At 30.4% G+C, this 27,756-nt stretch overlaps 1 protein-coding gene across 1 annotated transcript; it reads left to right on the forward strand.

Annotated features, from left to right (window-relative positions):
• Positions 1-22,429: 22,429 nt before the first annotated feature.
• Positions 22,430-25,452, forward strand: LOC114754273 (squamosa promoter-binding-like protein 8). Its single transcript, XM_028943062.1, has 4 exons — positions 22,430-22,876; positions 23,016-23,828; positions 24,603-24,760; positions 25,071-25,452. Exons 2-4 carry the CDS (start codon positions 23,089-23,091, stop codon positions 25,217-25,219), a joined length of 1,047 nt encoding a protein of 348 aa, XP_028798895.1. The 5' UTR covers positions 22,430-22,876; positions 23,016-23,088; the 3' UTR covers positions 25,220-25,452.
• Positions 25,453-27,756: the final 2,304 nt, after the last annotated feature.

Raw genomic sequence — 27,756 nt, forward strand, 5'->3', positions numbered from 1 at the left:
TCAAATTTCTTTTGATCTAAAATATTAGTCCTTATAACTTAATAAAAACATGAACAATATTGCCTCGTGAGGAATTAAAACTTATTGTTTTAAACTTGAAGAACCAAAACCAAAATAAATACAAATTTAAGTAACCAAAGATTGTATTAACCTTTTCTTTAATTATTAATTTAGTTCTTGAATTCTGAGTCATTGGCCAACGCAACTCAACTCTTACAGTTTTTTGTTTTTTTTGGGCTCGAAACAAGTCAAGTATTGTAGTTCTCTAATTTGGCACAATTCAATTCCATAATTCTTTAACTCAATAAACTACAACTGATTTGGTACAATTCAATCATATAATTCTTTTGACTCAATAAACTACAAGAACTAGATTGCATTGAGTCCACATTTAAGGATTCAATCGATAATTGAGAAAAAAATTAGGCTCTAAATTTACATTATCACTTATTTCATCAATTGCAAGAAAATTACTGCCATCGTTTAATATTTCTAACAATATTTATAGAAATTTACAGTAAAGTCTTAAAATATGATAATATTTTAATTCTTTCAAAATGATTATAACAATTATGATATTTAAATTTCAATGGTTAATACCCATTTTAATTTTAGTCTTTCAAATTTAATCTCATCTTGATTTTGGTATCTAAGATTTGAAACTAAGGGCCTATTTGGTTTAAGGGGAGGGTAGGGGAGGGAGGGAGGGAGGGAGGGAGGGAGGGGTAGGGGAGGGAGGGAAGGGAGGTTTTATCCTCACCTTGTTTGGTTTGATTAAAATGGAAGGGGAGAGGATATTTAATGATTCCTTGTTTGGTTTAAGGAGGGGAGGGGAGGGATAATAATAATCAATTTATTATTTTACCCTTACATATTAGTTTATGTTTTTTGTTGATATATTATATAAATTAATTTACATCTTAATTTAAATCATATAATTTAATAAAAATTCAGTCTTATCATGTTAATATATATATTAAAAAATTGGTACAGTAATTTTTATTCTAATTAATATAATAATATATTTAAAATAATTAAATTAATAAATTTTATATGCTCTAAGAAAAATGAAATTTTATTCTCTTTAGGCTATCTTTTTTTCCATGTTTGAAATATATTTAATAAATAATATATTTATAAAAAACAATTAATTTTATAATATTATAATTTTTTATTTAAATAATTTTTTATAATATATTTTTAATTATAATAATATTTTTTTTACTTAGGATAATATATTTTTTATTTGAAATAAATATTATAATAATATATTTTATGGGTAGAAGTGAAATATTAAAAAATCTATAAAGATATAATGGTCCAAAAATTTGGCTCCCCTCCAAAAACCCCCAATTTGGAGGGGAGCTAAAATGGGGGGAGGGGGGAGGGGAGGGGAGGGGACATCCCCTCCCCTCCAAAATTTTTAACCAAATGAGGGGAGGGGCTCATTTTCCCTCCCCTCCCCTCCACTCCAACCAAACAAACCCTAATGGTTTTGGTCATTGAGTTTTGAACTTATTTTAATTTCGGTCCCTGAAATTTAAAATAAGTGGTTTTGGTCACTGAATTTTTACCTCATTTTGGCTTTGGTTTTTATTTTAGGAACCAATTAAAAATCTTTAGGCAGATCAAAATAAAGCCAAACTTCAGAAGCCAAAATCAAAATGATATCAAATTTCAAGGACCAAAATAAAAAAGAAATCAAAATTCAGAAGCTAAAGATAATATTAACCTTAATATTAGATATAAATTTTAAAATATAAGTTTCTATGCACAAGAAACCAGCAATCAACAAATCAAAGCTCAATCAGATACAATAAAAGAGCAACAACTAGTAAGATGATGCCTGACTTAATAATAGATTGCCCTTCATTTAAATTTATTCATTCTTTTGTTAATATTGACTATTTTATTATATAAATTTTCTGAATATTTTTTATGTAGCATATTGATTTTATAATTATAATGGAGACTAGTTATGATTTTAATGTTTAATTTAATTTAAAATTTCATATTAGTTTTGTTAATTTAATGATGTGAAAAATAAATGAATAATTGTTACTTATATATAATTTTAAAATAATTATTTTTTCAATATTATTTTTGGAAGCATATCTCTTAAATAATGGTAATTATATTTTTTTCATGAATATGGACCTTCAGACTCGTTTGTTAAAAAGGAATAAACGAGTATAAAAGTCTATACTCATTTGTTCCTCATAACTTAAAACATACAAAAATGAGTGACAAAAAATGATATAAACACCTTTTTCCTCAACTAAGTTAATTAATTAGGATATTATTTGTTTTAAATGTTTTGATCCTTAAAATTGTGGATTCCATGGATTCTATTTATATGGAAAACATGTAATTTAGTTGTGCTAAATTGCTATTATTATTTACTATAATATGTTTTAGTTTTGTTGTATGTATGCTTTTATAATTACAAGTTGAATAAAAACTGGCAATATGCAAAATTTCACCTTTTTTAAGAATGGGGAGCCCATACTCCAGAAACATGCCTTCTCCTTTCTTCTTCTCTCTTCTTCATGTGTAGCAAGCTCTTTCTCTGTTTTCTTTAGATCTACCTTTCCTTTCCAATGCTGATGCCAGTGACTAAATTTGCCTTCTCCCTCTCTAGCTAGTAGCTCGCTGTCTTCTTCTCTCTCTTCCCCATTCTTCTTCTCCCCCTCTTCCCCATTCTCCATCCATGTCATCCCATGACTAGGAGCAACATTTCCATGGAAGTCGCCATTTGATCTCATTCATCTTAAGCTTGTTCACAAAGCAAGTGGCATGGGTGTGTGTGCCTTTTATATTATGTGGGTTTTTGGATGTTGAAAGGAATTAATGCAATTGTTTGTGGGTATGTATATTTTCTATTTAAATTGATTGTTGGTAAGAATTGCACTTAGAAATTATTCAACATTGATTAGGTTACATTTTGATGATTAAAAATCTTGCTAAACTTTTTTAAACATTAATGCACATACGGTGTTTGTGAAAATGTCTAAGAGGGCAATTTGATTGGAATGTAATAGTTAATTAAGTATTTTGAATGTTTAATCTTTACACTGGATTTTAGAAAGCTCTAGATACTATTTAAACATTTATATATAACTTTATTATCATTACTTTGTAGGTAGATAGTGTTAAGAGAGGTGTGCTTCAAATTATATTGAAAAGCTTGAGTTGAATATTGCAATCATCCTAATTAATATTGCAAGTAAGCTTGAAATTGACTTTTTGTTTGGATGCTTAGTTCTTTTTGCTTAATTAAGTTTGGTTGTCATTAGATTTTTTGGTTTTAAAACGTTCTTTTGTTATATGACTAACTTATGGTGTTTAGTTCTTTTTGCTTAACTAAGTTAATTAATTAGGATGTTATTTGTTTTAAATGTTTTGATCCTTAAAATTGTGGATTGTGTGGATTCTATTTGTATAGAAAGCATATAATTTGGTTGTGCTAAATTGCTATTATTATTTGCTATAATATGTTTTAGTTTTGTTGTAGGTATGTTTTTATAATTGCAAGTTGAATAAAAACTGGCAATATACAAAATTTCACTTTGTTTTTTAAAAAAAATATTCGTCTATTCTGGTCAAAACAGACAAATATGTAGATCACATATATGTCTATTTTGGCTAGAATAGAAGAATATGGGCATGCATGTTTGTCTGTTCCAGCAAGAACAGGCAAATATGCATGCGTATATTCATCTGTTCCATAACAAACAAATATATTGGTGTCAATATTTGTTTGTTTTGAAACAAGTGAATATATAATTACTATCTACATCTTCTCAAAACAAACGAAAAAAGACCTTCAGAATAGAAAAAATAACATATTTTGTAGTAGTGTGAGCAAAAATTTCAATTAGGTTTAAAGTGATGGTAAGCAATTCCAATTCCTATCAAAACTTTATACACTACAGAACCATCATCCAAAGAAGAAAAGGATAATCGAATTTTCAATCAAACAAAATACATATTGCTTTAACAAAAAATAGATAAACAATCGTCTAAAATTCAAAAATCACCAAAACTCCCAATTCAGTGTTGTCCAGGAGGCAATTGAAGACTACCCATAACAATTGTTCCAAGTTCCCAGGCCAAGAATTCACTAACACTTGGAATCCTTTAGCTTAGGGTTTAAGGCAAATTAAAATTGATATGCAAGTAATTCCTGCCATGTAGTCCATTTAAACTTCATAGACTAACTCCATTATATTCGTTAAACATCCTACAAACACCTTTCAACTCAAACAAAATCAATTTTAAAAGTACCCCGAGTTCGAATTACTTAGATACCCAAAACAACGAGAAATCAAATGTGGATGATGTTTGTGATCTTACCTTAACGTTCTAAAGCTTATAAAATTCCCTTGAATTTGACCCCTAAAAACTTCAATCTGTTTCCTCCCAAAGTTTCGAATCCCCTCCAAGAACCTACCTTTCTACATTGACACGTCCCCTTTATCCACTTCTGATTCCCAACTCTTTTTTTTAATAGAAATTGTATATCTATTAATCACAAGTAGAAAAAAGGAGCTTCTTTCGTCAACATCCGCCTCACCTCAAGAAAAATAGAATGTGATCAAAGATGCAATAACTCCCGTCCATCCCTTGTGATCACTTGACAAGGTGATCAATCATAAAATTATTTTCTCTATGAGTGTAGTTAAGCATCACTTGCCAATTCCTACAAAAAGTAATCTACCTTCATCAACATGGTCTTTGAAGGGGTATGTATGATCACAGTCCCTGTGCGAAAAATCAATAGCCTCAATACACTAGAATAGACAAAAACATTTCCTTAGTTTCTACACCACCACAGATTAGGACCATGAATGATTGCTATATAAGTTTAGTTATAGTCAGTGGCATTATGGTAATTTTGCAGTTAAAACCACATATCCACCTATCGTCTTAATCTTTACTCACTCCTCCACATCCACTCTTCCCTCCTTCAATAACAAAACTGTCCACTTTTAGTTGTACTGCATCATTTGGAATGGACACAGTCGATTCTTCATCCATTTTGGTGGCACTATACAAATTACTTCTTCTTAGAAGCTCTTGATCTGCAACTGCTCTGAATAGGCTGTTGTTGACATTTAAATGAGGTAAGCTTGTTTCTTCTCCAAAGAGTTTATGGCATCTAGAGGTGCAAATATCCCAACATATGTATTCAAATAGCATGTCCCCTCCTACTCTCTTGGTGTGTTCTTGTCCTGCTTCAGTTGATAGATTCCAATTAAGCCATACCTCCCTTTGTTGAGAGAAGAAATAGCTCCACAGGTTTGGTGCAATTATCGATATCTAGCGTTCCTTGATGTTCAAACAATCCATTAGTAGATGCATTGAGTCTTCTACTTCATCACACCCTAATGGGCATGATGCATCATAAGTAATGCCCTGTCTAACGCGAAGTTGTGCAATGTGTATTCTATCATGAGCAAACAATCACATGAAGGATTTGACTTTCTCTGCCACTCTCAATTTTCATAGCATCTTCCAAATGTTGTCCTCCTGACTATTTTATAGTTTCTTCAGTCTATTGTAAAAAAATTAGTTAACTTTATTATATAGAAACAATAAAAAAAAATTGTGTCAACTTTTTAAAATATGCCTTTTAATTATTTAGATTGAAAACTATTCTCTCGATATAAAAAAAAATCTCATAATATTTGCAATCAATAAAAAACTATAAATTTTGAAAAACAAAATGAATTGATGTGGTATAATTAGAACAAGAGGAAATCATTTTATTATTAGCTTTTATATTTAGATTGAAAAGAGTATTTTCTTTAATTATTATGACTCGTAAACACTCCATTTTTTCTGTGCCCAATAAATAATAAACAATACATTAAAAATAATAGAAAGGATAATGAAAAAATCCCCCTTAATTCTTTCTAGGAGACCAAGTTTGAAAATCTCTAAAAAAAAAAGCAAGAATATCTTTCTCACCATAATTGATAATAAAAAGAGAGGATGTGTTTAGTTGCTGATTGACTTCTAAATTAGGAAGTATGAGGTGGGCACATTAAAGAGAAAAATTAAAAAAAATCAGAAAATAAAATAAAAATATCTCATTTAAGTTTATTGGTTCCCAAATTGAAATTAAATATTGTTTGGAGCCATAATTGTGAAAAAAATAAAAAATATAAATTAGAATTAAAAAAATCACAAATTAATGATGATTTAGTGTTTAAATAGGAAGTAATATTATGATTCATTATTGAGAAAAACAAACAAACAAAAATTAAAAATAAAATGAGAAATCCTAACTAAAGCCTATAAATAAGAGAATAAAGGTTGAGAGAAGACGAATAAGATTTCTGAGAAAAAAAGAAACATGTGAGAAAGTTTCACTTCAATGGGATCATAATAAGATAGGCAATACAGCGAAAGAGAATGATTTGTTTATGAACTTATCTATAACTTATGACTCACCTTTTTTTAGCAAGGGGTAGTTGGAGCATTAGGTGTGGGTTTCCTTTTCTATTCTACTATGTTTGATGTTATAATTGTATGATGAATTATTTTTGGGTGATCTTTCTTCTTCCTCTCACAAGTGCTTCTTTTTTTTTAGATATGTATCATGTGACGTTTTTAGAACCTCCATAGATATCTAGATTTATTAGCAAACCTTATGAGATTATGGGAGTCTTCGAAGGTATATTGACAGGGTTACACATGGTTTCTTTTAAAATTAACCTCTTAAAATTTTGATGGTAACTCATTTTATTTCCTTTACAGAAAGACCGTAATTCGAGTATGAAATTACCTCAATCTTTTATCCTATTTATATATATGTATAAAAGAAAAAATTAATCTTTTAGTTCCTATATTTTTCACTCATTTGTAGCTCAGTCCTTATACTTTGACTTGGTGCAACTCACTCCTTATAGTTTTGACTCAATTGTAACTTAATATTTGTAAGTTTGCACTCGCTGCAATTCAGTCCCTATATTTTTAACCATTTAATAATTTAGCCAATCTTCAGGGACTAAATTACAACCGAATCAAAACTATAAGGATTGAGTTGTACCTAGTCAAAGTATAAGGACTGAGTTATAAATGAGTGAAAACTATAGGGACTAAAAGATTAATTTTTTCTTAAAAAAATAATAAAGCCTCAATTAATGAATACAAGTACTCCTCTAGTCCTACTTATAAATTATTTTCAACTTCACTCTCATTTAATATATATATTATATCTTAAGAGTAAAATTGTATATTTATATAAAAAAATTTAGTACAAGAGAAATAAATCCTTTACAATACAAATGTTGCGTGGCTAACTCTTGATGTGGATTACAAAAAAATCCTTTAAAAAGAAATGCTTTTAAAAAAAATCACAGTTTCCTACATTTCACGGCAGATAAAAGTAGAAGCTCCTCTCTATGTATAAGCTTTTGAAAGTGCTTCAAATAATTTTCAAACGAACTATTAGTATAGTTACTTCCAATAAAATCAATACAAATTGAATTCAAATTTAAAAACTAGTGAAAAAATATTAGTAACACAAATTAATTTACAAGACCTAACGAAGAAAGAGTTACGAGATAAAGTTATAGATAAAAATATAATTTTTTTATTTTAACAAAAATTAAAATAATTAAATCATGAAAAAATAAAATTATTTTCTATATTTATACCATTATTCCTTTATGATACGGGGAAAAAAACAGTCAACTGTAAGTTGCAAGTGATTCCTCTACCTTCTTTTTTATTATTAAAGAATAAATGCATTAAATAAATAGACCAGGTTGTAGACATTCCGTACAATAAGTCAATGTCTTTGTCAGCCTTTTCTTAACCAAAAGCCACCCAAACACCAGCACATACTCAACTCTTCTCTCTCTTTTATTATATGCATTCTGGACTTGGTCTTCCCCACTCTCAGCTGCATGTAAATAATTCTCACTCGCCGCCAGGGTCTTCACACGTGTCCGTGGGAGCTCACGCGTGCTGCGCTTCTGGAGATCCACGGCAACCCTTGCCAGAAAATTCGTTCGTAGTTACCCTTTAAGATAACTACTTTCTGTCCATTTTATAAAATATAAATAATCGAATTATATAAAGGGAAAATCACAAACAAGGACCATCAAAATTATAAAATTATAAATCATGACTCACTGCAAGACTTGAATAGGTTTCGACCACAATTGAATGACAAATAATTGTAAAGAGAATTAACAAAAATTTTCATGGTCATTTTTTGAGTTTTTCCTTATATAAAAGACAATTATTAAAAATTTTAGAGAGGATTACTCTAAGGTTTCAATAACAAAAAAACAACTTGTAATGATAAGTTTCATAATAGTAAATAGTAAATGACAACTACTGACTTGTTATTAAGACTTACACATAATTATTTTTTTCCCTTAAAACCCATAAGTCTACCAAAATTTGATATAGGCAGTTAATATGTCAGGCCAATAAGAACATGTCATTCGGGGAAAAAAGATTTTGGGAAAGTCCCAAAAAAAATTATCTCTTAAATTTTGAAATATCAAATAAGAAGTTATTAAAAAATATGTTGTCATTTACTTTTTAAGTATAATAAATTATTGTTAAATCCTAATAAATAAGACCGATTTAGAATTTTAAAATTTAAGGAATATTTTTTTGAGAGTTTTTTCTTATAAAAATGTCACTACTCCTATTTCTTTTAACATTCCACAATAAATAATATAAAAAGCTCATGGTAAAAATGGTTTTTTTTTTACCGGTGATATTAATATGCAATAGTATAATTTTTATTAACAAAATCAATTTTTACAACGTAAAAAGAAAAACTCTTCACACAACTAAAATATATATCCTTAATAGAAGATATTATGTTTTTTAATTTTAAAATATCATTAACATATACTTTTTAATTTTGGATAAAAATATTTCCTAGGACACTGATAAAAATATTTACTTTAATTCTTTAAAAAGTGATTTGCCAATATGTTTTCTTTAGGGCGTGTAATAAAGGTGGGTTCAACTTATAATAAAATGGTAGGTAAACGAGACTTTTCAACTCTTACTGCCAATATTATAACCTGGTGCTAGTTAGCTTGTTGACCTGCAGGCTAACTCAAGTTATTTTTTTATTTTTTTAATTATATTAATCATTATAATTATATTACTATATTTTATATTCTATCAAAAAAATTAAAAAAATATTTATATAATTTATTTGGTGTTTGCAATCAATTATTTAACAAAAAAATCCATTTTATTTTGTTTATATTATATTAAAAAAATAAAAAAAGTAGGTTTTTCTTTTTATAAAATAAAATAAAATAAAAGGCAGCATATTAGTGGGTCACCTCGCTAGCCTACCGTGGTAGGCTATAATTGGTTAAAACCTAGCCCATCATAAAATGAGTCTTTTTAACCCGCATTGTTTAATCTTAACCTATCACAAACCTATTCATGGATTGCAAGATGAGCCATATTACCACCCCTGGCTTTCTTGTCATTCTATTGTCACAAGCTTTACAAAATTCTCACGTTAATTCATATATAATGCAAAAATGGTAGAATTATGATGATGTTTTAAAGAGAGGAGACTTCGTTACCAAGATATCATAATAACAAGTGAGTTGCACTTGTCCTTTAGATTCTGTCTCTTGATTGATCCCTCAACTTTTGTGTTTAAACATTATAAATTCACCATTTGCGTTTACTATTTAAACACCAACACTATACTGATGATATATTTAAGATAACTTAATTGCATGTATAAGTAAAAATATGGCACTAGACCACCAGTAATTACTCCTTTCAATCTAAAATAAAAACTAATTACGTAGTGTATTTTGAACGTAAACGTAATATCTCCATGATCAATTTTATCTCCCAAAATTTATAATTTTTTTCTAGACCATTCATATTAATTACACATATTAAAAGTAATTTTTATTAATGCGGATAATTTCAGCGTAAACGATTACATAAGGTATTTTATAAAAATTAATATATATTTTTCATAAATAACTAATTTAGTTAATTTTTATATCTGTAAATTAGTTGTTGAACTCTTAAATTTAGAGTTAGGAAGTAATTTTTATATAGGTTGCAAAAAGTTATCAGTGTAAAAAATAATTTTTATACTGACTAAAAAACACAATGGGTGTACGCGAGTTAAAGAATTTGTATACAAATTCTCCTCCGACCTATATTCCCCCCTATTTTTCATTATTATTGTGTGTCATTTAAAAATTTGGTCCCCCACTATGAAGGTAGGGAAAAACAGGGTTCTTATTGAAGGGAAAAAAATTATACTCCCTACGTTCCTTATTATAAGAGACAAATAACCGAAGTACGTTGATCAAAAAATAGTTAAAATTAGTTAAGAACAATTAATGTGTAAAAAGTATAATTTTTTTTTCAAAATGCCCTCATTAATAAGGAGAGAGAGCATGAGAGAGAACAATTAAATTATTAAAAGAAAGAGAAGTGGGAGGGAGAGAGAGTGTGAGTTGGAGATAATAAATATGGGTAAAATAGTAAATCAACACAAAAAGTAGAGACAACTTGTAAGTGTCTCTTATATATAGGAACATGCTATAAGCATCAATGTCTCTTATAATAAGGAAGGGAGGGAGTAACAAGCAAGCAGGGCCACGATTTTTAGAGTCATTAATTTAAATTGTAATATTTTTTTAAAAAAATGTTTTTTGGCTGTACATGCAATTCAATTATAAGAGAGAATTAAATTCCATGAATAATACAAAATTGCTCTATCCTTCATCATCACATTTGAAACTTTTCTTTACTAAAATTTAACATTGATTTTGATTTTTGAATTCAAGAAAATATTTTTCAAAGAGTTGTTCCCCTTTCTCTACATACACATTTACACGTTAAGGACTCTATTTTGTCAAACAAATATTTTCATTTTTCATGCAGTTTTTATAATGCTCCCCTTGCAAAATCCTGGTTTTTATTTGTTCAAATTTATTATACTACCTCGGGTTCTAATTATAAGACCTCGTTTGTGGTCTACAAATGAGATTTTATAAATAAAACTGGAGGTAGTATTTGTTAATCATATATCAACCTGAGTTGTTATTATTGTCAAATATTTTGCATTAATTATGCCTCTAACTTGTCCTTAATATCCCAATTGTTTAAATTATTTGAATGGACTCACTTAAGTTTGTATATTTTTAATTAGTTAAAGTGGGACTTAAGCATACCTTAAATGTTTCTCCTAATGCTTTAGTTTCTCCTAATACTTTATCCCTCCCTTCTTTTCTTTTCTTTAATTTCTTTACTTTTTTTTCCTTTCTAAATTTATGCTTTTTGCCTTCTCTCATTTGAAACCTTAATCTTTTGCCCGTTTTTTCACAATCATCAATTTTCTTCTCTCTCTCATTCTTATGTCGTTTTTTATTCTATTAATATTTATAATGCTTCGCTCTCTTAATATATTCTTCTCTTAATATTTTCTTCCCCTCTTAAGGATACTTCGGTTAGTGAAGCATACTTCTGCTAGTACTGTCTTTCTTAGCATCGGGAAATGAAGATCAATGCAAATGGGAGTGTGTTTGTGTGTGTATGTCTTGTATAATTGTCCATTATTAAATAAGCATATATAGTATAATTACCTTATATAAATCTCACAAATATTTCATCTTTAATTTTAATTATAAAATGCATATTAAATTTTTAAAAGAAGCAAACTTAAATCCACGTTAGGTCTAATTCTCAATCAAATCTTAACACAGAGACTTTTCTTAAGAGAAAAAATTCACATTGACACAATTTCAAAATCTCATATTTTTATAATATACTACCTCCAATCCTTAATATAAGACCTCGTTTGATTTTATTTTGGTCTTAAATATAAGATTCAAATCCATTTTATCTCTCGTATTGATCTTTTTTTTTTCAAAGTAGTCTTTATAATAATGATAGTGCGAACCAATATACTTTATTAGCAATGATATTTTAAAAAAGACAACACATATTTATTACAAATAACTAACTTAACTAATTTTATCAGTCTACTCAAATTAGACAACTAGCTTTTATATTAAAGACTGAAAATAGTACTTTTGTTTTTCTTAATATTTGTATGTAATTTAAATTATATTAAAATTAGTCCCATCACAAAAGGTTTAACAGTTAACTACAATAACCATTGAATGTTGTGAACAAATATCTCAATCGGAATATTCATAGTTGGGCCGATTTTCAATAGTTTGAAATAAGGGAAAATGACAATAAAATACCACTTGAATTTCAAAAAGACAAATAAGGCACCTGAATAAGCAAAATGACAAATAGGGCACTGGGTACCAATCTGGAATTCATATTTTCGGCCAAAAGACCAAAATGCCCTGATGAAATGTGGGAAGACAGACGCTGAAAGTGAGAGAAAGGAGAAAGGAAGACCGACGCAGTGAGAGAAAGGAGAGAGGAAAACCGACGCTGATGAAATGCGGGAAGAAGGAAAGAAGAATGTTGGAAATGCTATTATCTTACTCCTTCGCATCACCATTCTGTAGAGATTGTTGATTTTGGTTGTAGGAAAGAGGATTTGTAGTGAGAGAGGGAGTGAACCGAAGCGAAAATCAGAAAACAATGGCAAGCAATTACGTAACATAACTGCTGTCATATGCCTGCTGGTTTTTGGTAAATCCCACTACGTGAATGGTAAATTTCACTATACATGTAGTTAATTATGAAAGTTAATAGTTCAATGTTTATTGTGACGTACTTCAAATCCACGTTCACTGAATGATTTATTTATGCTTATAAGTTGCCTTTCCGGTGAAAACAGGTTTACAAAACCCATTGAAGAAGTAGTCACTTTCACTATAAAAGTTGTAAATCCCAGTATATGTTTTGTAAAATTCAACGTGAAATTTTATTGGTTTTACAAACAAGTTGCCCATTCCTTGAAAACTGGTTGCAAAAGCCATTTAAGAAGTGGTCATTTTCACTATAAAAGTTGTAAATATCACTGTGTGTTTTGTAAAATTCAGCGTGAAATTTTATTGATTTTTAGAAACAAGTTGCTCATCCCCTGAAAAGAGGTTGCAAAACTCATTTAAGAAGTGGTAATTTTCACTACAAAAGTTGTAAATATCACTCTATGTTTTGTAAAATTCAGTATGAAATTTTATTGGTTTTTAGAAACAAGTTACCCATCCCCTGAAAACTAGTTGCAAAAGCCATTTAAGAAGTGGTCATTTTCACTATAAAAGTTGTAAATATCATTGTGTGTTTTGTAAAATTCAGTCTGGAATTTTATTGGTTTTTAGAAACAAGTTGCCCATCCCCTGAAAACTGGTTGCAAAAGCCATTTAAGAAGTGGTCATTTTCACTATAGTGGTTGTAAATTTCACTATACATGTAGTTAATTATGAATTTTACAAAATACATATTGTGATTTACAACTTTTGTAGTGAAAGTGACTACTTTGTTAATGGGTTTTGCAACATGTTTTCAGGAGATAAACAACTTGTTTGTAAAAACCAATAAAATTTCACGTTGAATTTTACAAAACATATACTGGGATTTACAACTTTTATAGTGAAAGTGACTACTTCTTCAATGGGCTTTGTAAACCTGTTTTCACCGGAAAGGCAACTTATAAGCATAAATAAATCATTCAGTGAACGTGGATTTGAAGTACGTCACAATAAACATTGAACTATTAACTTTCATAATTAACTACATGTATAGTGAAATTTACCATTCACGTAGTGGGATTTACCAAAAACCAGCAGGCATATGACAGCAGTTACGTTACGTAATTGCTTGCCATTGTTTTCTGATTTTCGCTTCATTTTTCCCACAGGTTCATCTTTCCCACAGCTTCACATTCTCTGAAAATGGTTTTATGCGAAGAATAGAGACAGAACCAAAATTTTTTAGAGAAATGCTAGGCAATACCATTTTAAGTTGTGGGAACCCATCGAAAATCAGCGTCTTCCTCTCTCCTTCCTCTCTTCTTCCCGATTTCATCAGCGTCTTCCTCCTCTCTCCTTCCCGTATTTCATCAGTGTCTTCCTCTCTCCTTCCTCTCACTTTCAGACAGGGTATTTTGGTCTTTTGGCCAAAAATCTGAATTCCAGATTGGTACCCAGTCCCCTATATGTCATTTTGCTTATTCAGGTGCCTTATTTATCTTTTTGAAATTCAGATGGTATTTTATTGTCATTTTCCCTTGAAATAAAGGGGCATGGTTAAAAATAGAATGATCGAAAAGTGAAGCATATCGTTGTACCGTAAGCCATTATCACTCATTGGCACAAAAGGTTCTTACAGATAATATCGATCAAATTGTTGAGATAAGAGGCTCACCAAAACAAGGCAAATTTATCCCTTTTATTATTTTATTCGAAAATTCATTTAAAATAAAGACAATTAATATCTCTAAAATGATGAATAATTTAGAAGGGATATGTACTATTTTGGTTTCCATTACAAATCACACCCAATCTTTATCACAATAAAGAGAAGTTAATCCTTAAAAAAAAAAAATAAACGGAGAGAACAAGTCATTGAATTTATTTGAAAATGAAAAGGTTTTATAATTAGTCTTATTTAAAACCACGAATTACATCTGCAGAAGTGAAAAAGCAAAATTGTATCAAACTTTAAATAGAGATGATCGTGAAAAATATGATTTAATATTAAAGTATACATTTGATTTTTTTTAATTTTATGTAGTTTTGTAGTTTTGTCTTTTAACTTTAGAAAGTGTGTTTTTTAATCCTTTAATTTTAAAATTGTTAGTTTCATATGATAATGTTTTTGTAGTAATCATGGCTATTTTGAAAAGTAAACTTAATATGTGAATATTTGATCATGTTTTATTAATATAGAAAGACTTTACCTTATCATTTTGTGTTAATAGTTATTGGATTAAAGGACTAAAAATATATTTTTTAGAGTTAAAGGATTAAATTAAAACCTTGAATTGTATAGAGTTAAATAACTAAATTTATACTTTAGCTTATGATTTAACATACTATCTAGAGACTTTTAGTAAAGAGTAAGGACCACTCATTTCTCAAAAAATATCTTATAATAGGATTTGAGACCTCTAATATGTATAAGAGAGAGGCACATTAGAGACCTCTCAAATTTTTTATAATAAGAACTAGAGGGATATATTGATTCCATAACATAATATTCTCATCCGGTACTTAATATAAATTATAATTAATTAATTTAAGTAGATTTAGGATCTTAATTAAATTAGTTAATGTGATAAGTTTTTTTCCCTCTAAAACATCCTAACTATCTTCTTTAATTTTTTTCCTCTCTCTCTTACTTGATTATTGCTGAGAAAATATTAATAAGATTGATTTAAAAATAAAAAATATGTAAAATAAGTATTATATATAAGACTAATATAAAATTTCAAATTAAATTTTTTTATTAAAAATCAGGGGAGTAATGGAGATATATTTAGTGGGGTTGATCATGGAGTGAGGCCATATTGCGAAGCTGTGAGTTTCTTAATTTGGGGATCCAATATTGAAATGGCAGGAAAGTACTTGCAAGTGAATAAGCATTAAGCATCATTTTCTGAGTTCTCAAAGTGATCAAACATTATTGAAAGATATCGATGTGATTGAGCCCAGGGAAGGTTCCTTGTATAACTGTTTTCTGCAAAAGTAACAGTGAAAATTAATTAACCCATTTTTTTAACTTCCGACCTTTTTCGTGTTAAATAATTAATCTTCATCATCCCCCCTTTGCTCTGCCTAATTGGTAGTACGTTTCATCGATTTCTTCACCATCTTCAGATGAACAAATAGTATCAGTTCATAGTACTGCAACTTTTAACCTTTTACGCAACGTGTTTCTGCCTTGGAGTTAATGTCCTAAAAATTATCATGGTAAATCCCTGCCTTTTCGTCTCACTGGTTCTTTTTCTACTTCTTTTCGTCTTCACGTATTTTTATTATATAAATATTTGATATCCCATATTACGTCATCGATAATATTAGCTGGTAGGAGTGAGCAAAACCGAACCGTAATCAAAAACTGAATCGAACCGAATTTAATTTCGGTTTTCGGTTATTTTGGTTTTCGGTTATATATTCGGTTTTTATTTTTAAAACAATTCGGTTTCGGTGTTCGGTTCAGTTAGTAGAAAAAAATTTCAGTTATAACCAAATAACCAAAATAAATATATTATATATTTATATTTAATAAATATTATTATAATAAATATATATGTGGGTATATGTGAACTTTTTAAATATATTTATATTCAATAAATATGGTTATAATGAATATTATTATAATAAATCACATTGAATGATGAAATATTTATTAATTAATAGTTGTAATTGTGTTTTATTATTATTTTTAATTTAATATCATTTTCTATATTTATATATTTCGGTTAATCGGTTAACCGAACCGAAATTTTTGGTTAATTCGGTTTTAGTTAGTTCGGTTAATCGGTTTCGGTTCGGTGTTTAAAATTTACTCTATTTGGTTATTCGGTTATTATCGATAACCGAACTGAAAAACTGAATATTTACCCCTATTAACTAGTTAGGTTTAATGGTAAAAGCTATTCTAGCTTTTTTATCGATAGGATTTAAATTCTTGACTTAAATGAAACTGGGTTCTTTCTACTTAACTTCGTCCTCCTTTTGTTCAAAGAATCTCAGGGAATGTAATGGGTACGAAACATAATGTAATGAAATGATGATTATAATATTATATAGAGCATTTTTGTTTGATATGCAATCAAGTGATCATAAATTGAAATTTATATTTTATGTAGAAAAAAATAAAATAAATGGGAAATAATCTTTTTAATTGTATAAATGCCAAAAATTGAGGGTATGAATATTTAAATGTTGATTTATGGAGGGTATAAATATACATACATTGATTCATGTAAAACTGGAACCCAGATTACATAGCCAAATTGATGTAATGAGGGTTACATGATTTATTGTAATACTCCTCCGGTCCTTGATATAAAATATATTTAATTAATTTGATTAGATTAAGAAAATTATATAAGTTAGTTAATTATAAAAAATATAACATGTTTCTTTTAAAACACCATAATCATCTTTTTTAATATCTTTATCCTCTCTTTTACTTGATTATGGTTGATGTAGTATCAATGAAAGTAATTTAAGGAAAACTGATAAATATGAGAAATAAGTCTTATATTTAGGATAAAAATCAACTTAACAATTAGGTCTTATATTAAGAATCGAAAAAGTATGTTGTAATCAAGATAGTTTAGAAACGTTTTATTAAGAGTTTTTCACTGGTAGGTGGATTTTGTCGTGTGGAAAAATGATAGTTTAAGAACCTCCCTGAATATTAGTATCAAATTATCGTGTATTTGGTACAATTAGAATTAGATTATACAGCTATTTGAGTATTTTATATTATCGAGTTAAATTTAAGTATTGTTGAGTTCAATTAAAGAAAACTCTTTCAATGTGATTTTTCCCATTTTCATGATATTCATCAAATTGATCTTAACCTGATTGCCATTAGTTTTTTTCTCATGCAATTTTCTTTCAACTTCTTAATTGGTTTATTTAGTTAATTAGTAGTTTTCTTTCTCTGGGGTGATTCATATGTAGATGGATTTGCCTTGTGGAAAAAGAATAATTTAAGAGCTTTTTTTTTTAAAAAAAAAAACGTTTCAGTAACAAATTACAGTATGTATTCAATATTATTAAGGAAAACTATTCATATTGTGATTTTTTTTAACACAAGGATGTTGAATTCTTTATTCTTTAACCCAACTATGTCACAGGTAAATACTTCCTCTGCTTCTTAATATAAGAGTTAGTTTGGCTCTTATTTTGGTCCTAAATTAAATATAAAATTCCAATCTACTTTATCCTCATATTTATTCATTTTATCCAAGATAGTCTTTGTAGTAATAGTAGTTTTAGTTAATACATCTGATTAGCAAGGATAGTTTAGGAAAAGTAATATATATTTATTATAAATAACTAATTTAAAATATTTTCTTAATTTACTCAAATTAGTTAACTAGCTTTTATATTAAGAACTAGAGGTGGTATTATATATGATGTTGGTTATTATTATTGTATGTATAGTCAAAGTTTAATTTCTTAATTTAATTGTTTTTATTAATCTCCCTCGCGTGCGCTACACACACACACACACGAGTTTAACGTCTCACAGGATTGTTCGTGAAAATTGAGGACCAATCTAGACCCTAACCACGTCCTTGTTCACAGTGCTTTCAAATATGAAATACTATCTTCGGTCTTTAATAAAAGACTTCGTTTGATTTTTATATTGGTCCTAAATATAAGATCTCAATCCATTTTATCTCTAAGATTTACTCAATTTTTTTCAAGATAGTCCTTCTAATAATTATAGTTTTAACCAACATACTTGATTAGTAAGAATATTTTAAGAAAGACAACACTTATTTATTACAAATAACTAACTTAACTTCTTTTCTTAATTTTCTTAAATTAATCAACTGACTCTTATAATTAGGACCGGAGGTAGTATATAAGAGTAAGAAAAACAGTTTTAAAAAAGTTGGCAAAAAATAACTAAAAAAAAAACAACTGTACCAGAGCTTAGTTAGTAACACAACCCTAATATTATAAACTAGATTTTTGATTTTGTACTTCATATGAATTTTGTGTGATGAATGATTCATATGATTTATTGTATAATTTCTCATAGTTTTTGTTCTAATAGTGAGCTAAGCTTCATAATCTTATTCGAAATGTTTAAAACAAAGTTAAATTGTTCCCGACTAATATATTTTACCTTCATGTTGGGACCAATAATGGCACACTACATCAACTTCATAATCGTGATGATTTAGAGCGTTTGCTTTTATATATGTTAAAAATTTTATTTGCCAAAAATAATTCTTAAATTTAATCTAACATATAGCATGAGGTATCAAATAGTTATAGTAAGACTAAAAATTAAAGAATTTATGAATGAGACTTTAGTTGCCATAAAATAAGTGGATTTATGGGTTCCATAGATTTTAAGATTTTGAATCTAATTAAGCTATGGTAGTACACATAGGAACAAATTAAATTAACATCTCTTCAATGCATGTTTTATTAAACTTCTCCTTTAATTTCTTAAGATAAAAACTTTCCTTTTCCTTTAGCAAGGAAACTTCACTATTTTTTTTTTTAATGGGGTTTGAGCATGAAACTGTAAAGAATATGTGTAACTAAGGTAATTTGATACTTTAAAGTGAACAAATTAATCTTACCACAAAAAAATGAACAAATTAAAAAATGTTAAATATTCTTTAATTAATGTGAATTCTTATATAACTGTCCCAATACTTTTGTTTTTTATTTTGTAATGATCGCATATGAGATTAGTTAACAAACCGGATTTTCAAGAGCCATTTACCCTATATATTAATTCAACAAAAGTCACTTGAAGCTGGTGATAGGATGAAATATTCTTCTTATTGTATGTATAAAAAATAAAAAAAATGCCAACCACCTTGTAGTCCAATAAAGTATTAGGCTCTCTTATAAATAGAAAATTATGAGTTTGATCTAGCTTATAATCACAGATTATTAGTAGTTCTTGTCCCTCTGATTAAAAAAATTCAGAAAATTCAAAATTGCACTTTATTATCATGCCAACAATAATTCTGAGTAGATCAAGATCTCGTCATAATGATGGGGGCTTGTTATGTTAGAATCGATATTTTTTCCCTTTAATAATGTCTAAACATATCAAGACTTTTTGGTTAAAAACTGGTTAACTAGTTAATTAAAGAGCCGTTATGAAGAATAGGGTGATTATGATTAACTATACAATTAAATTAAAGATTTAAGATCTTCTTACCAAAATTTTTTTTAAGATCTTAAATAATAAATTTTCAAGTTAATTGACAAAAAATAATTATATCAGAGGGTTTTGATTGGTGTAGTGTGGCTAAAGTCTCTTATTTTTTTAAATAAAGCAAGCTTAGAACAAAGGAAAAAAAACCAATAATCACATGGTTTCAAACTTTTAGCAGTGAAATTATATCTACTTACACTAAAATAACACAGCACAAGTACCTGCGTGTTCAACACCAGTCGCTTTAAATGTTTCCTAAAAATTGTAAGTGTCTTGTAATAATCAAAAGCAACAAAGTAATGAGGATTCAAATTCGAATTCAAATAAATAAGGGAGATGTAATTGACACTTGAAGATCCATGATTTATACTCTTCTGGTCCTATTTATATGGCAAAGAAAGAAAACATTTTTTGATCTTATTTATAGGGCACTAAAAATTTTTTTTTTGTATGAATGTACATAAGGTATGATGTATATTAAATAGGAATAAAGTTGAAAAGTTATTAAATTTTAACTGAGAGTTAGTAAAATTTAAGATTTTCCTTTATCTGTGTGAAACATGCTAAAAATAACTTATGAATAGGATCAGAGGAGTAATATACATTATTAATTATCTTATAAAGTACTCCTCTGGTCCTAAATATGATACCCTTTTTATAGTGTGTATAAGAGTCTTATATTTAGAATCGGAGGAGTAATTTTTTCCCCTAAAAAACACAAACTAATTATTGTTGAAATTTAGTTTTTAAAGGTACAACTCAGGCTTTTTTTTTTTTTTTTCGAGTTGTAGCGTATCGTCCACTAGCAATTATACCTACGCGTAGAAAAAAATTTAGGCAGATGAGCCTCTCACATTAGCATAGCACCTCTCTTTTCAACGTATATGTAATTTATACATAAATATTTCTTTTACTTGCAGATTAATTCCCTTTTATTTAAATAATACTATTTTTGACAAAATATTTAAATAGTCACAACTCAAACATGTATACAAACATAGAATTTTTTTTTTTATCAAGGTCTCAAAAATTAAAATTATGTCCTTTTGAGTGATAATAGGCCATAATATATATATCCTCAATGATACTTCATTTTTGAAAATTGTGTAACAATTTGTTGTCTAAAATCTGAACCACTAGTTGATTCATTAGCAGTACGTGTCCGACAAAATGATAGCCTATCATTAGCGATGAATGATTTAAACTCCATGTTTTTTTAAAAAAAAAATAGTTTGACCCAATTCAATAATCCATTGGTTCAAAATTTTATGCCGATCCAATTTTTATCCAGATAAACTTTGTGGCGTGTTGTTAAATTTTTAATTTTTTTTCAAACTTCTAGCTTTTAATAAATACGATAAAAATATAAAATCTTTAATGGAATTTGATCTTTTTCAAACCAAAAATATTTGCAAGGTGTGAATAATTCAAAAAAAAAAAAAACACATATGAGCACTGGATTTATAATATACTGATATGAAAGTTTTTATTTAAATGAAAAATTGCATCTTTAATTTGAAGTGGTTAGTATTTATATTTTCAATTTAAAAAAGAAAACGTGCATGAAATAACACGGCAATTTTAATCCACGAAGCTCGTGGAAGAGAATTATTAATGATGACGAACTTGTTCTTGTGTTGGGCCGGAGACGAAGACAAAGGGGTGGTGGGGTCACAGAAACTTAATGCCCTCTGGCGTGAGATTAACACTACCCCCCTTCCCCCCTTCTCATCTCTGGCTCTTACCTTCTCATTACTTCCCCACTTCTTCTCACTAAACATTTTTGACCATTTAAGTCACCGCCCATCCATCCATCACTTATATATATATATATATATATATATATATATCTTGTATATATCCATGATTCTTAATATGAGTCATATAAATAGTTATCAAATACTTAATATTTTTTAATTTTAACCCCCGTTGCAAATTATTAAAAAAATTATTTCTCTTATATTCCCTTTTTGTCTATTTTTCTTCAATCCGCTTTTTAACTTTAAGGTAAATTTATTCAGTTAATTGCTCTTCCTTCGTTCTAGTGAAATGATCCTGTTCCCTCCTTTGTTCGTTTTCTAATCATCAGATCAATATTTGAATGGTAAAGATTTGATCTTTTATAAAATTATTATCAAAATGATAAATTATAAAATAAAAATAATTAATTAATTTCATACTGCTATAAAAATTGAAAAAAAAATAAAATTTAAACTATTCAAATGTTGATCTTATGATTAAAAAAGGAAGAGGATGTGAATGAAATGTGAGAGAATCCTTTCTCAATTTGGAGTGACTTATAATGAGAATGGGATGAAGTGCGTGTATACATAGATGCTGTTTTAATCCTATTTATAAAGTCATTTTTACTTTTATTTAATATATATTTTTTAAGAAAAAAATTAATGATATTTTAAAAATATATAACTAAATCAACCTCCTCTTGCTAACTTGCCGGTTATATGTTTTCAGGCATCCACTTGTTACTGTTTCTCCTAGTTCAGATTCTCGCTCCTTTTTCTGTCTCCCCTGCATCGAATTAAAGCTTTCCTCTTCACTGGCCTGTCGTAATAAAGCACAGCTTCCCATGGATAAAACTGTAATTTCAGACCTACGTTCGCAGTACACTTCACCCCCAATCACCCCCTCTGTCTGCAGAAGCCGCCTCATATAACTCAGTTTCCCTTTACACCAGCACAACACAAACGGGGAGAAAGAGAAGAGAGAGAAGATGAGAAAGCTTAATGAAACTTATTTCTGTGGAGAGAGAAAGAAAGATAGATAGGTAGAGAGAGAAGGGGCAAAAGGGTTCAGCTTTTAGACGGTGAAAGTGAGATCTTTTAAACACTCATCCATATAGTCGCAGAAACACAGAGAGAGAGGGGGAGAGAGAGAAAGACTTAGTGGACACGCCATTAGAGTGTGTAAGGAGGCAACCAGAGAGACCCAGATGGAAGTTGTAGCTTAGGTAGAGCCTGCACATTAGGGTTTTTGATATTTCCCACCGAATCTCACTTCACTCAGTTTCATACTGCCCTAGGTCACTCTCTTCCCTTCTCTTTAAAACCCTTTATATATATATATATCTATATATGTATATGAGTGGAAGAAACTTTAAACAATTAACAATTAAAGGGGGCCAAGCTTTCTTCTCACTGAGCAAGCTTGTGGTTTCGCAGGTGGGATTGTGTTCGGCAGCCAGAAACGGCGTCGTCGTGGTGGACCTCCTCTGGGAGAGAGGGGGGCAGAGAGATGTTGGGATACGAATGGGGGAACCCTCCGTCGACGATAGTGCTCGCCGGCAACGAAGAAGCTGGTGTTACCACTGGTGCAGATTCCGACCAGACCCACCGGCAAATCTTCGACCACTACACTTCTCATTCCTTATTGCCGGAGCAGCTCCTTCATCACCAGCAGCCAGCAGGGCCCACACAACACACCACCGCCAGCTCCACCGCTGATTTCTCTCACTACCAGTTCAGCCCTCCTCAACCCCACCATCACCACCACCACCATAACATTCAGCACTCTTTCTTTGACCCACGCGCCTTCCCTGGCGCGTCCTCTTCTTCGTTCCCTCCGCCACAGCCTCCTCCTCCTCCTTCCATGCTCTCTCTTGATCCGCTTCAGACAGTCAACGCCGGCGCCCACTGTGGGCCTGGTGGGTTTATGGTTGTTCCCAAGTCCGAGGACTTGGGTCGGTCCAGTGACTTCTCGGCGTCGAGAATTGGGCTCAACCTTGGTGGCCGCACGTACTTCTCATCGTCGGAGGATGACTTCGTGAGCCGGCTGTACCGCCGGTCCAGGCCGGCCGAACCGGGCTCAATGATGATGGCGACGAACTCGCCTCGCTGCCAAGCCGAGGGCTGTAATGCCGATCTATCACACGCCAAGCACTACCACCGGCGTCACAAGGTGTGCGAGTTTCATTCCAAGGCGGCCACCGTCATCGCCGCTGGCTTGACACAGCGATTCTGCCAACAGTGTAGCAGGTTGTAGTTTGAACTGACGGAATTACCCCTCTCGGACTTGGGCCCTTCGAAGCCAATCATTGGCTTCGTCCCCGTACAAGGGGCAGATCCCGAGGGCATTTACGTCCGGAGGGAAATTTCCCTCTTGGTTCCTTTTCTTTCGTACTTTCTTGCCTTTGCTTCTTATGGTATTAGTGCAATTAGAAACAGAAAACAAACTGAACAATTGATTCCATCCATACATGAAATTAAACCCATTTTCTCAGTAACACGAAGAAGGAAGCAAGAAAGAAAGAAACCCATTCGTGTGTTTCGAAAAGACAGAAATATCCTTCTCATCAACCCCTAGCTATTTCCATTCACCATTCTGCTCGCCTGCATAACCTTCTTCAAAACGCACTCACAAAGCAGAGAAACACGATGATGTGACTCTCCTGCTTCTTTCCCAGAATGGTTAGGGAGCAAGGAAGCCATGTGAGAAGACGGAAATGCCCTCGTGAGGACCTTGATTTGAACAATGATTGACCCCCCCGTTCGTACATGGGGGAAATCCCGAGGGCATTTGCGTCCCTTAAATTTTAACATCTGGTTTCCATTCTCAGTTTACGTACTGCATCGTTTTGCTACTTATTGTGAATGCATCATTATTAAACTGTCACAACACGTTCATTCATAATTATACTTAATTTATGATCCTTTTCTTCCGCCTGTTTGAGCAAAAAAAGAAAAGACAAAGACGAAGTAATTTATATATTTGTGTTTGTGTGTGTGTGCATGGTTTCCCTTTTTTTGCAGGTTCCATCTTCTTTCTGAGTTTGACAACGGAAAACGAAGCTGCAGGAAGAGACTGGCAGATCATAATCGTCGCAGAAGAAAAACCCAGCAGCCAAATCAAGAAATCCTCAAAACCCAGATCGACGACTCACGAAATTCTACTTTTGAAAGTGTTGCAAGTAAGCAGATAATAAAAAGCTTTCATCTTTAGAACACGTTGTGAAGATATTTCGTTTTTCTTAAACATCAGAGTTTCAAGAGTTTAAATTTTGGGTTGTGTTCTAGAAAAATTGTAGCTGAATTTATGAGTCAACTCAGAAAGCACTTTTTTAAGGATAAACATTGAAAATAAAGTAAGCTTAGTTGAAGTTGTAGGTATTTCTGAGGGTATGAATTAAATTAATTATAACCAACATGTTGATTGTTGTCGACATTTAGTTTTTTCCGACATAGTCCCTCTTTTTTTAATTTTCTGGGATGATTTTGCAGGATCTCCTCCGGATTCTGGAGCTCAGGCGATGTCGTCGGTGACGGTGGCGGTGTCTCCACCGGACTATTTCCGGCAACAAACGGCGTATCAGAATCAGAGGACAAGTCCGTCGGCAACATCAAGCTCACTGTTCTTCTCAAGCGGGTAGAGAATGAATGAAAATGAATGAGAGGGCAATTTGCATGGCTTTATATATGATATATAATATGATATATATAAATACCTTAGGAAATTAATGGAGGAGGATGAATAATAACACAGTGAACTTCCACTTGTAACTATATGATTTTCTCCCCAGAAATTTAATTTTTAAGTTAAATATGTGTTTCTTTGTTTAGACTGATCATCTCAAGTGTCTATAAAATTCAAGTATTTTAGGAATTACTGGTATTATATTTTTTTTCATGTTGAGATCTACTGCTAGTTCAATTAATTAATTAATTATAGGTTGCTGGACAATATGTGAAATAATTATGATGAGACTGTCCCCAATGTCATAGTGCTTTTTCAACTTTTTCAGCTTTTTACTGCGTGTAATTAATTTTGGGTTCTGATGGGTCGCCGAACGTGGAATTGGAAATCGACTCCTTTACTTGGATTTTCCCAGAAATGGTGTCTGTTCGTTTTATCAGGGAAAGTCATGTCTCAGGTTTACGAGTTGGGATTGATTTACTTTTTTATTTTTTTATTTTTTAGATTATATATATATATATATATAGGTTATTCAAATGATTTTCTATTGAATGTGAAGTTCCAAATAATTGTGAGATATACTGAATACTTTTAGCATAAAAACAAGTAAAATTACTATCTCTGGTTTAAAATATAAGAACTCATTAGAGATTTGATCTGATCTTAACTATAAGATCAGAATTCATTTTGTGTTTTATATTTAGTTTTTTTAAAATAATTTTCATGATAATTATATATGTTAAAGGATTTTCATTCTAATGTACATGATTAATAAAGGTATTTCAAAAATGGCAGTATCCGTTTATTATAAATTACTAATTTAATAATTTTTTTAATATTCGTAAATTATTATTTAATTCTTATATTAAGAAGTTGCCAATAAATGAGGTATTTTTATTACATAATTTGGCTATATAATCTGAATTTAAGCTTATATGAATTAAACATATGGATATATAAATATACTGAATCTCATTTAATTTAAATATTTATATAATGATATTTTTCACTTTTGGCCTTGATCATGCGGTTAAAAAGACCATTTCACGTTTATTTTTATTTATTAGACAAAATATAAATTTCATTTCATGATTCCTTGATGGCATACTAAATACATCTTTTGTAATCATCATTTTTTTACATTATAACCCATATTACTGAGGCCAAAGGTCAGCTGCTTAGGTATACTGCTCCTTATTCGAACACGAAAATGGTTGTATTATTATCTAATTTTGCATCATCTGTCTCTGTAATTTTTAAATTTAACGATGAATCTTTTGTTATCATCTAATCTAGCATCATCTGTCAATGTAATTTTTAAATTTAACGGTGAATCTTTTTTCTTTTCTTTTTTATTCTCTGAAAAATTACTCAAACTTCTATATGCATTGTTGTACTAAGACAGCACAACACGTGAGGCAAAAAAAAAAAAAGAGAAAAATTATAGAGAAATGATTGTTGATTTTGCAAATTTTCAATTGATTACCGGAATAAGCAAAATTCTAGTTTATGTAAAATTGACCAATTTGAAAATTTTAAATTTACTAAAATGACCATGTTGCCCATTATTTTTTTTGTTTGAAAAAAACCATCAAATACCCTTACCAGCTCACTGGTCGCTAGTCATCAAATACTCTTACTAACCCGACGGCCACCGTTGGAGTTGAGGTGGGTCGCTAATCATCAGAGCTCTTGTAGTTGGCAACGATCAGTCTCCAGAGCTCCGACAATCAGCAACTTTTTTTTTTTTTGGATTTTTTCAAGTCTAATAACATGATTAACAAATTCTTTAATATTATTAACAAGTTTGATATTGTCATTAATTAGAGTAAGTAATATGAGTTGAGTCTACGAGCTTAGCCAACCTAAAATGGAGGGGTTCAGGTTGGGGAAATGCAAGCCTATCAAAGTCTAAACTTTTTCAGCTCGCACCGTTTTGAGCCTGTTCTGTCATGGGCTAACCTGCTTTTTTTTTTTTTTTTAATCCTCACAAAGCCACCGTTCCTCACAAGTCATGGACTCATTACTCATCATTCATACTCCATAATAGTCGAACTTCACCTTTCACTTTCAGCCCAACGCAAAAACTAAAATTTGAATCATAATTTGTTTTATAAAAAAAAAAAATCGTACCCTAAATTCACATTCAGTCATTCACTCTGACTCTAGTCTAAAGTTCACTCTTCACTTCAGTTTCAGCTTCACTCTTTAGCCTTCCAATCTCCAGCATCGCATCGCATCGCAGTTCACTCCTCACTTCGCATCACCATCACAACTTCGCTCTTCACTTGTCTTCGTGAGCTCTGAATTCCCTCCCTCGGCCGGCCTCGTCTTCGCGAGTTCGTCTTCTGCTCTACTCTCTAGTGTCCTCAACCGCGAGGTCGTCTCTGGCTAAGTTGTCTCCGCCACCGCCACCGCCACCGCCACGTAGTCTCATGCTTCAGCTCGAGCTGGTTTGAGACTCTGGGTTGTCTCCAGCTCTCCGCCACCGCC

The sequence above is a fragment of the Neltuma alba genome, unplaced genomic scaffold (assembly GCF_004799145.2).
Source record: "Neltuma alba isolate B1F8T4 unplaced genomic scaffold, ASM479914v2 tig00010126_pilon, whole genome shotgun sequence".
NCBI classification, from domain to species: Eukaryota; Viridiplantae; Streptophyta; class Magnoliopsida; order Fabales; family Fabaceae; genus Neltuma; species Neltuma alba.